The 12,285-nt window shown below is 47.5% G+C and overlaps 1 protein-coding gene across 1 annotated transcript in view; it reads left to right on the top strand.

Annotated features, from left to right (window-relative positions):
- Positions 1-12,285, top strand: part of MDN1 (midasin AAA ATPase 1) — a 2,221,312-nt gene that overhangs the window by 180,787 nt on the left and 2,028,240 nt on the right. Inside the window, exon 15 of the mRNA XM_078648266.1 lies at positions 4,812-4,872. Coding sequence (XP_078504392.1) covers positions 4,812-4,872 — 61 coding nt within the window. The remainder of the gene's footprint in view (positions 1-4,811; positions 4,873-12,285) is intronic.

The following is a 12,285-nucleotide window of genomic DNA, read 5'->3' on the forward strand; positions in this document are numbered from 1 at the left end:
CGCTCCTGTACGTACTAGGATCCTAAACCCTAGAATAGAGAAAAATTATAGGCCTGCTCATGGGGATCCAGCCTACATTAAGGGACGACTACCATTAGATTCATTAGTTGTATCAAATTCAAGGAAAAGAGCAAATTCACAGACTTCAGGTGAAGCACCCCCACGAGACACAGAATCTAAGGTAATAGATGCTTCGGGCCAAAGAATAGCTGCGCAAGCTACTAACATATGGCTTATAGCTAGCACACAAGCCCTCCTTTCAAGATAAGATAGGGCTCATTATGATCAGTTAGATAAACTACTAGAACATCTACCTGACCAATATAAGGTGCAGGCAAACAACCTTATACAAGAATGCAAGCTAATTTCCAATACCTCAATCAAATGTGCACTTGATGTGGCAGGCACTGCATCTAGAGCTGTAAATACTAGTGTCCTACTTAGAAGACCTGCGTGGCTACACATTTCAGGATTTAAACAGGAAGTGCAAACTACCATTTTAAATCAACCATTTAATCAAAATCAATTGTTTGGACCATAGGTAGACACAGCACTTGAAAAGATGAAGAAGGATCAGACCCTGCCAAATCTATGGGAGCTTTACAGTCCATTCAAGCTAAAAGTTCCTTTCGTCGCTCCTTCTACAGAGGAGGCTCCAAACAGACTGGAGCAGACAATACAACATCTTTCAAGTCTAACACACAAACATCCTCTAACAAGGGATACTTTAGAGGAGGATATAGAGGAAACCACAACAAAGGAAGAGGTCGGGGTAACAACAATATAATCGAACCTCTTCCAGCACATAACAGTGACTTTCCTCTGCTCCCCCAACAGCATTCGACTCCTGTGTGGGGCAGATTAACACAGTTTCTACCTGTCTGGAATTCCATCACAACAGACAAGTGGGTAAGACAAATTATCCAGTATGGTTACTGCCTGGAACATACAGCAACCCCATCACACACCACCCAGGCAGCGTCCAATGTCTGCAGAGCACCTTATTCTGCTCAAACAAGAAGTCCTGTCACTTCTTCAAAAGGACGTAATAGAAATAGTTCCTTTACAACACCAAGGAACAGGGGTTTACTCGCTGTATTTTCTAATACATAAGAAGAATGGACACTAAGACCAATTCTCGACCTCAGGCCCCTCAATCCTTATATACAATCAGATCATTTTCATATGATCACCTTACAACAAGTGCTCCCACTGTTGCAACAAGGCGATTTCCTTACAACACTAGATCTAAAGGACGCCTACTTCCACATTCCTATACATCCTGCTCACAGGAAGTATCTAAGGTTTGTACTGGAAGTACAACATCATCAATTCAAAGTCCTTCCATTCGAAGTTACAACAGCACCAAGAGTATTCACAAAGTACCTAGTAGTAGCAGCACATCTCAGGAGACAACAAATACATGTCTTCCCTTATCTAGACAATTGGCTCATAAAAGCCAAGTCATTCAATCAGTGTGTTCAACACACACATCAGACAATTCAAACATTGCACGACTTAGGGTTCACAATCAACTACACCAAGTCGCACCTGCAACCCTCTCATATACATCTGTATCTAGGGGCTACAATAAACACGTCTACAGCTCTAGCGTATCCCAGTCCAGCAAGGATACAGAGCATTCAAGCCTTAGTCACAGTCTTCCAACACCAACAATCTCTGCAAGCCAGAGTGTTCATGAGACTAATAGGCATGATGGCATCTTGCATCTTCATAGTACCATATGCAAGACTGCAGATGCGTCCGTTACAGGAATGTCTAGCACGACAGTGGTACCAGGCTCAAGGCCAACTAACAGACCTGGCGTTGATAGACAGCCACACACATCACTCTCTGCAGTGGTGGAACACCAAAAACTTGACAAAGGGGCGGCCGTTCCTCGAACTTGTTCCACAAATAGTACTCACAGCAGACACATCTCTCACAGGATGGGAAGCCCATCTCCTACATCATACAACTCAAGGGCAATGGACCATTCAACAAAGATTGTTCCATATCAACCATATAGAGCTGCTAGCAATATTCTTAGCACTCAAAACATTCCAAGTACAAAACAAAGCTGTCTTAATCCAGACGGACAACATGACAGCTATGTATTATATACAAAAACAGGGGGGGGACACTCTCTACAACTGTCCCAGCTCGAACAGAACATTTGGAGATGGGCCATTCCACAGAACAATTATCTGTTAGCAGAGCACCTTCCAGTAGTTCACAATCAGATAGCAGATCGCAGATCTGTTAAGTCGGCAGACTCAACAGATTCACGTATGGGAACTACATCAGCAAGTTCTTCAACCATTTTTTCACAAGTGGGGCCATCCAGACATAGATCTGTTCGCCACACAAGAAAGCCCAAAATGCCCAACCTTCGCCGCCAGGTTTCCACACCCGCTGTCCAAGGGCAATGCGATATGGATGAACTGGTCAGGCAGATTTGCGTACGCTTTTCCGCCACTACCACTAATTCCACTAGTAGTATTCAAGCTCAGACAACAGTCTCTCAAATTAATCCTGGTAGCTCCCACATGGGCAGGCTAGCCATGGTTCACCACACTGTTAGAACTGTCTCTAGTTCCACACCAAAAGCTATGTCTCACACCATCTCTGCTAACGCAGAACCATGGAGACATCAGACATCCAGACCCAAATCAACTGAATCTGGCGATCTGGCTCCTGAAGTCTTAGAGTTTGGTTATCTTAACCTCCCACCAGACTGTATGAACATCATTAAAGAGGCCAGGAGACCTACTACTAGAGCTTGCTATGCTGCTAAATGGAAAAGATTTGCCATTTATTGCAACAATAACCACATTGATCCTTTGGATGCTTCTATCCAAAATATTATTTGCTACCTTCTACATTTACAAAGATGTAACTTGGCATATTCATCTATACGTCTACATCTTGCAGCAATTGCAGCATATTTACAAAACAAACAACATCTGTCTCTTTTTAGGGTAGCTGCTATTAAAGCATTTATGGAAGGATTAAAGAGAATCATTCCCCCAGGTTGCCACCTTCTCCAGTGTGGAACCTAAACGTTGTTCTTACAAGGCTCATGGGACCACCTTTTGAACCTCTACACAAATGTGACCTGCAATTCCTCACATACTAAACGGCTTTCCTTATTGCCATTACCTCTTTTAGAAGAGTAAGTGAGATACAAGCTTTCACAATACAAGAACCATTTTACAACTACATCGTAACAGAGTGGTTCTAAGAACTAATCCTAAATTCCTTCCAAAAGTCATTACTCCTTTTCATTGAAACCAATCTGTAGAGTTACCTGTGTTTTTCCAAAACCCTGACTCTGTAGCAGAAAGAGCTCTACACACACTAGATGTTAAAAGGGCTCTTCTGTGCTATATAGATAGGACTAAATCTTTTCGAAAAACAAAAAAATTGTTTTTATCTTTCTCTCCACCTCATAAAGGCAACCCCATTTCCAAGGGTGGAATTGCAAGGTGGATTGTAAAATGTATACAAATATGTTATCAAAAAGCAAAACGTACATTAACAGTTCCTCCTAGAGCGCACTCCACATGCAAACTAGGATCCTCTATGGCTTTCTTAGGGAACATCCCCCTAGAAGACATATGCAAGGCAGTAACATTGTGTACAACACACACCTTCACTACACACTACTGTGTTGATGTGCATGCCAAGCAGCAAGTTTCAGTAGGCCAAGCTGTCCTGAAAACTCTTTCTAACTACTGCAACAGATACAGGTGACCACCGCCAGGGGAGACACTGCTGCACAATCGATGCAAAGTGTAGTATCTGCAGCTCATATGCCTCGAACGGAAAATGCTACTTACCAGTACGCATCTGTTCTTGGCATGTAGAGCTGCAGATTACTACACGCCCTCCCGCCTCCCCGGGACCTGTATCTGTTCCAGTTTTATCTTATTTAGATGCACACGCATGGACATCCTTTTCTTTACTTCTTTTAACTCAATCATTTCCCAACATGGCGAAAAATAATCTAAGGATGGAGCCGATGCCCATGCGCACTATTGTCCAAGGGAGGAGTCCCCTATCTCGTGACTACAAAAGACTTCTTCGAAGACAACAACAACATGCAATCATACGAGCCCAACACCAGGTGGCGATCTAATGCAAAGTGTAGTAATCTGTAGCTCTACATGCCAAGAACAGATGCATACTGGTAAGTAGCATTTTCCTTAGGTCCCCATGAAACCTGCTCTCCCTCGTCTGTGGGGGAACTCAACCACTTTATTCCTGCGAGTAGCGTAGGTTTTCTCTTCAGTGAGTGAAAACCACTCCCTGGATCTGTGGCTTGCCAAAACCAAAATCCCTTATGAGCGCAAGCCGATGGAAACCTAGTGACATGAAGATTCTGAGTGCATCTCATGGTTATAGAATGTCTAGTGTTGGAACCATGAACATATTTTGATTGAATACTCTGCCCAATTAGGCAATAGGGCCTTTTTTTTGTTTGTTCTAATTTTAACTATTTGATATATTGCCTTGTCAAGTGTTAATTCTCTTTGAAGTTACAGCATTGATTGCATATTGTTAATGATTATTGATTTATGAAAGCGAATCTGATTTAGCCCCCCCCCACCACCCCACCCCCTTAGACACTTGGAATAGTAGAGTACCTCTGTGGAGCAACATGGTTATCTAGTTGGGACAGCTGTGGTAAATAGTATTCCTGTCTATACTTTACAGTAAATACTCAGAACCCCAGCAACCATAGAATGTACCTTGCAAGCTATGTCTGGATTTCACTTCTAATATATACTTTTTTCATGTGTGATTAGGTCATCGTTTGAGGGTTGTGAATATGAACCAGCAGAGTGACACTGCAGACCTCCTGGGAGGGTATGTTTATGATTTCTTATATTATTGTTTTTGATCGTCCATATTCTCCATAACCTATTTGTTCAGACAGTTTTTTGTGTACTTGTTTGCATGGTCGAAGAATGCAAAGAAATGTTTTCCAATCATTTTTATTGAAAGCATTTACAATAAATGACTAGTGTGGCTGCAGTATATGAACAGAGTGATTGACTTGCTTTTCTCAGATGGTATGGTGGCAGAATGCTTGCTGTTAAATTATTATGGGTTATGATGGACACTTTTTGTTTTTGATTTTTTTCCAAGAGTGATATGCTGTATGTCTCTTGGTACAGCGTGGTTTTCAGTGTGGTGGAGCTACAGTGTAGGTGTTAAAGCCAAGGAATTGTGGGTGAATTATGCCAAACCGTTTACACAACATAGTAGCTTTCTGCAAACCAATAGTGACCAGATGACTGGGCGACAGTTGCGCTGGGTTGCAGCCAGTTTTGTCATACAATAATTTCAAAGGAGCTCAAAGGATAAGTTGATGGTCATCCACCATCAACCAGACAGCAGGGAAAAAATTCTCTACTTATTAAACAAATGCACAAATATATCCTGAGCTCGATTCCAGAGTAATATATGTCCTTATTAAATCAAAGCAGAAAAGGCGATCTACCATCATTTATTCATCTCCATATGTATCCAAACTTGATCCTAGCCAACACGTGTTCCGTCTTTAAAGGTGTGCACCTCAGACTTCGTCAAGGCTAGAATATCATAAAACAAACAATCATTACATATGCACCTTAACACAGGTCTGAATTTCAAAACAAATACAGGGGAACAATCCACCAAATCCAAACCGGACACCCTCGTGATTGTGAAGGTAAAATGTAAATGTCATGGTACTTAGAGAGCGCACTGTCACCAGACGGTCACCTTGCGGTGTCGCCTATTCGGCTTCCTGGCGCTGATACTCATACCGCTGTGGAACCCCTCCTGGCTTTCCCTGTGAAGTGTCCACTCCTGGGCACCCCCAGGGTGAAGCCAGGCATCCTTAGCGCTGTTGGGGCTGGTGTGGAGGCTAAGCAAGCTATTGGCCGGAGTTGCAGCGTGGGGCCCGTGATTAGAATAGGCACTGAGGCGAAAATGAACAGGTCCGAGGAAATTTGAGCCCGAGACCCCGCCGAGGCGGGAATCGAACCCTGGTCCCCTGGCCAGAACTCTGCATCAGGGTCTGCCGCTCTAACAATTGAGCCACACTCTTCCAGGTAAAACACCACACATAGGCAAGGAGTAAATCAGTGCCTACTGAAAGATGAAATAAGGTGATACAAGCATTAAAAAGACACTAGAAACCATCATCCAAGTGCAGTAGGAAAATCACCACCAACAATTAAACACAAGTGACGAAACGTTCAAAGTGAAAGGAAAGTAGAATCTACAGGCTCCTGAAGTCCAAGTAGTTTACACAAACTCGGTCAAGGTTCACGTTCAACGCTAACAAGTCTGTTATCAATAAGCTAGCGTCACCACTAATATGTAGGATATGCAGGCTATTCCATAGTAAGGTAGCAGAGAGGGGACTAGTAGAGGTGGGGACTCACCTATTGATATTGTTGGATTATTTTTCTACCAATAGGACAATGCGTTATATATGATAAAAACAAGTATATTCAATCGTTTCATGTCTAAAAAAGAAAGTAGCAATATAATTAACATTATCTCCTATCAGGGATAAAGGATTATCTCAAGCAATATCCAGGTTCCGTAATCACTCACTTGTATCAGTCTTAATAGTGGGGAGAGAATGTGTAGCCTCTCAGTGTTCTTAGGTACCCAAGTTAATCAGTAACAGCCTATTGAGGGTAAAAGGGATATATATATATCTATATCCACAAAAGTCGCCTGCTGTAGAAGACACCACTTCACTGATAAGTATTGCCACAGTTCGTTTATTCAGGAAACAGCAGCCTTCCGGCAATACAGTGCACAAATAACACAGTCCAACCCGACGCGTTTCGCCGTAGCTTCATCTGAGGCATCTGACTTGAGCATAAAGGCAGTCTGTTTTGGGCAGGAACTCCTTTATTCAGGAAACACGTCGGGTTGGACTGTGTTATTTGTGCACTGTATTGCCGGAAGGCTGCTGTTTCCTGAATAAACGAACTGTGGCAATACTTATCAGTGAAGTGGTGTCTTCTACAGCAGGCGACTTTTGTGGTTGGATGTAATGCGGCTTGCCTGAGCCGCGGAAGACGCCCAGGTGCAGTTCCTGCACCCCTGCTGCTCCGTCAACTGGCGGATCAGCCTAAGGAACACTGATGCCGTTTATTTTGTGAAGTTTCCAGTGGCACAGAAAGCAATTTCAGTCACGATCCACTTGGATTTAATTTTCATTATTGGTGAGCTAATGGCAGATGAACTCACATGAGGAATACGTGGGACTCAAAATACCAGCTGGCCACGGGGTGCGTGCCACGCCCCGAGGCAGAGAAACTCAATAAAGGAGTTCCCGCCCAAAACAGACTGCCTTTATGCTCAAGTCCGATGCCCCAGATGAAGCTACGGCGAAACGCGTCGGGTTGGACTGTTATTTGTGCACTGTATTGCCGGAAGGCTGCTGTTTCCTGAATAAACGCACTGTGGCAATACTTATCAGTGAAGTGGTGTCTTCTACAGCAGGCGACTTTTGTGGTTGGGTATGTATGTATGTATGTATGTATGTATATATGTATATATATATATATATATATGTGCCACAAATGATCCAAACCGAAGAAAGAATCAGAGGGACACAGCGGGGATCCAGGTAGGTGATTTAATATCAATAAAGCTTCGGCATGACGCGTTTAGTCTTAAATGACTTCTTCAGATGCCTGCTATGAAACAAAGTTTACCGCCACTGCTCTGTAGGTACTCCCATTTGTTCTACCATTGGTGGTTGTCCTGGCAGGGCGGAACAGAGTCACTCAGGATACTGCAGCTGCGTCGGCAAACTACAGATCCCAGCATGCCCCTCACAGCAAGCCGGGTGGAATTATGCTCTCATTCCCCTTTGTCTAATTATTGGGTCCTGGACATCATTATGAACACGGTGCAGAAGCAGTGGCAAACTCGGCTTGCAGATGAAAAACCACCTGCTGGGTCCCCAAGACTCCTCCACCGCAAGTATCCACACTGGGGCAGTCCTGGAACTTCGGATACAGGGCCCTTGGTTCCTCCGTGTAAGTTCACGAACTGCTATCTGCAGCGGCGCTGTTCCACAATGCAGGTGCGGTGAGACGGAGAGCTTCTAGTACCCTATATGTATATGTAAGAGCATAGCTGATCCAATAATATGTCACTTCATAATCATAAATGCGATCACCATTAGCTGAAAAACAGAGTCTAAACCCCATCCTATTTAAACTCTTAGCCGCCCAAAATGTATAACGTGACAGGTCTAGCACTTAAAAAGTGTAATGAATTAAGAACGCCGTCTCATGATGCCGACAATCATTTAAGAGTACCGATTCATTTACCGTTATTACATATGTTAGGATAATAGTATATTTATTACTCTAACGGTCAATTCATTATTATAAATTGCACATATGTCCCGTGTACAGTTCGGATTTTTTTTTCATAAAAGCTGGCGCAATATCACCAATAACGAAAAGTCTAGATTAGGCTAATCCTTACAGCTCACCTCTATCCGTAGTATCATCCATTCATTGTGTAAAAATAGTTTTTATTGGCAGTCGAGTTCAGGAAGTACAATACAAGGATAAATAATCAAGGCAGTAGCCGAAAAGGCAATATATCAGTACAGTTCCAACACGACACCATTTATATAGAACATTCCCCCAACCAGATTGTCCCACCCCGTATCCCTCCCCCCTAGCCAGTGTGTCATACTCCTCCCTCTCGAACATTTGCATATTAACACGTTCCCTTCCCTGGTAGAAATCTCGGTAAAGGGCGAGTATCATCTGTCGATGTGGTGCCCGCGCCCTCAGATCTGCTATCATTAGTGTACCTAGTGTGTGTACCATGGTGGATGTGAGGCATCCCTTAACTCAGTGTCCTTATCCCGGCGTCCCTCCCTCGTCCTCGCTCATGTCACCCTCTGGCTGCTGGAGCGCCACAACTAGCGCTTCCCACGCCCTAGCCACCTCTAATGCCTTGTCGTTATCTAGGCTTCTGGCCTGTCGCAGCCGCAAAGTACTCTCGGCCTTTGCCCAGCGCTCCAGAGTAGTCTTCCACCGCAAGTAGCTGGGACCTTGGTTAGATTTCCAGTGCATGGTGATTTCCCGTTTGGCCAATATCAAACCCAAGTCGTAGAATTTACTGGTGACTCGAGTGCGTGGGGTGTGGGGGAACCATAACAATAGGCAGGTGCCCATGTCGGGATCGATCTGCCGGTCCGTGACAGCATTCAGGCAGGACATCACCGCCTCCCAGTATCCCGCCAGCGTGTTACAGGTCCAAAACATGTGAGCGAAGTCCGCGTCCTACACCTGGGACATAGCGAGGATGCCCCCTCGAAATATTGCGAGATTTTAATTGGCGTTAGGTACGCCCGGTGCAGGGTAAAAAACTGGACCAGTTGAAACCTGGCGTTCCTAGTGCCCTTCCACGCTCGGCGCAGCAGCTGCGGCCATGTCGTCTCAGGAATAGGTCGACCAATGTCCCCCTCCCACTTGGTTCGCAGCTCATCCAGGGGTCTCAGGGCAGCAGTCGACCGCCGTCGGTAGAGGCATGTGACGGCCTTATATGTGCCAGCGGCCATCACCACATATTGGCAGCATTCCGAGGTTGGCGGTTCGGTGAGCCCACTCTTCCAGTGGCGGCGAATACCAGCCACTAACGAAGCGTGCAGTAGGTAGCCCCCCCTCGGCAGGTCATAAGCGTCCCGCAGCTCTTGAAACGTGAGCAGTGATCCATCCTTGTAGAGGTCGCCGATCACCTGCAAGCCAAGCTCCTCCCAGATCGCCAGTGCCGACCAGTCGCCACCGTGCGGAAAGGCCGTGCACATCCCTAACGGGATTTCAGGTGCATAGGGGGGAGCGGCACCAGCTCGCCTGTGGCACCGAAGCCAACAGCTGCGAATCGTGCGTTCCTCAAGTGTGAGCTGGGCAAGGTCCAGTTTCTGGCCCATGATTATAAAGGAGATGATGTGTCTCGGGAACAGTCTGCCCGCTACTCCCTCTGGGCCTCGGAACTCCAAAGCCACCGCCTGGGTGAGCCACTGCAGCTGTGCTGCCAAGTAGTACCACTCAAAATCCGGTGCCGCGAGACCCCCATCCGCTCTCGGGCGCATCATCGTGGCCAGCGCTACTAGTCTTCTACCCGAACCCCAGATGAACTCTGATGTTAGGGAGCGGAGTCTGTTGAAAACCGACGCCGGGATCCAGATCGGCAGAGTGTGAAACAAATATAACAGTCGGGGAAGTGCCACCATTTTCAATAACGCGACACGTCCCGCGACCGAGAGCGGTAGTGTCCGCCAGAAACCCATGCAGCCCTGCAAACTCCGAATTTCTCTGTTGATGTTGCCGTCTAAGAGGGCCAATGGTGAGTGGTAGATGTGAGTACCCAAATAGGGGAGGCAATGGTGTTCCCACCGCAATATTCCCTCAGGCTGGGTGTCATCAACCCCCGGAGTCAGCGGGAAGAGGCACGACTTCTCCCAGTTGACTCTCAGTCCCGAAAGATGACCAAAGTCCGATAGTAGTCGCTTGGATCCACGCAGGGAATCGCTCGCGTCCGCCAGAAACAGTAGGCAGTCGTCCGCATAGAGGGATATGTAGTGGGTGTCGGCTCTCAGCGGAAGACCTGCATACGCCCGACCCAGGCGGGCATGCGCAGCCAGTGGTTCTATAGCGAGTGCAAATAACAGGGGGGACAGGGAGCACCCCTGCCGGGTCCCCCGACCTACTGCGTAAGGGGCTGAAATGGTGGCCCCTGTTTTGACCCGGGCCGTGGCCGCGGCATAGAGCAAGGCAGTCCACTTCACGAAGCGCTCGCCCAATCCAAAGGCCTCCAGTACTCGGAGCAGGTACGGCCATTCAACACTATCGAAAGCCTTCTCGATGTCAATCGAGAGGACTGCTGCCCCCGGGTGAGTGGCGGCCTCTCCCCCCATGATTCGGAGCAACCGGCACACACAGGTGGCAGTGGTGCGCTGCGGGATAAAACCCGCCTGGTCGCCATGTACCAGGGTGCGCATGTGGGTCAACAGTCGCGTCGCGAGGACCTTGCTCAGGATCTTGTAATCCGTGGTGAGCATGGAGAGCGGGCGGTACGCTGAACGGCTGCTCGCTTCTCCCCCCCGTTTCAGTAAGGGTATCACCAACGCTTCGCGAGTAGATGCCGGCAGGCACCCCGAGTCCCAGGCCTCTCGGTAAACCGCCTGTAAGCGTGGAACCAGTACATCTGCGTAGGCCGCATAAAATTCGATTGGCAGCCCATCTGTGCCAAGAGTCTTGCGGCGGGCCATGTGTTTGATGGCCACTCTGATCTCTCCCTCGGAGATGTCCCCGCCCAGGTGGTTCGCATGCTCCGGGTCGAGTTTGGGCAGCTGCGCCGCCAACAGGAACTCCTCCAGCTCCATCGGGAGATCCGGCATCCTGCTCCTATAAAGGTGCGTATAATACTGGAGGAACTGGTCGTTAATGTCCGATTGCGTATAAACCATGTTCCCCTCTGGGGTGGCTAGCGTCCCTATCGGGGAGCCACGGGTCTCAGGGTTGGCCAACCATGCCAGTAGAGCGCCTACCTTGTCGCGCTCGGCATGAGCCCGGACCATAAATTCCTTATAGTCTAAGCAGCGCAGCTTTTCCATTGTCGTCGCCACTACCTCCCGTGCCGCCGAAACCGCTCCGTGCGCTTCAGGGTTCGTGTGGCTGAGCCGCTCCTCTTCGCGCAAGCGGTCCTCGCTGTGTTCTACCTCCTGTAAGAGGGTCTTGCGGACTCCCGCGGTGGCCGAGATACAGACGCCCCTAATCACCGCCTTAAAGGCGTCCCATTCGAGTGCCCTGCTGGAAGCCGTACCCGCATTAGCGTCGAAGTAACCTTCCACCCCATTGCGCACATCAGCCTTGAAAGCCGGGTCTTCCAGTGTGAGTGGGTTCAATCGCCACGTCGGGATAGCTTGGCGTCGCCTCATCCATTGAACCGTTACCAAGCAAGGGTTATGGTCGGATACCGTCCTGGCCAAGTATTCGCTGTGGCGGACCAGACTCTGAGCGTCCAACGAACACAGAATGCTGTCTAGGCGAACATGCAGATCGTGCGGGGGGGAGTAAAAGGAGAAGTCCCTTTCAGTGGGGTGTTGGGTCCGCCATGCATCAACCAGGCCCCAGCCACTTTGCCACTCTCTCCTACTCTTCGCTAGTCTGTGAGCTGACGCCTGCGCCAGTGGTGGGTGAGATCTATCTAGTTCTACGTCCAGTACAGTGTTAAAAT

This window comes from Lissotriton helveticus, chromosome 6, assembly GCF_964261635.1.
Source record: "Lissotriton helveticus chromosome 6, aLisHel1.1, whole genome shotgun sequence".
Classification (NCBI taxonomy): domain Eukaryota; kingdom Metazoa; phylum Chordata; class Amphibia; order Caudata; family Salamandridae; genus Lissotriton; species Lissotriton helveticus.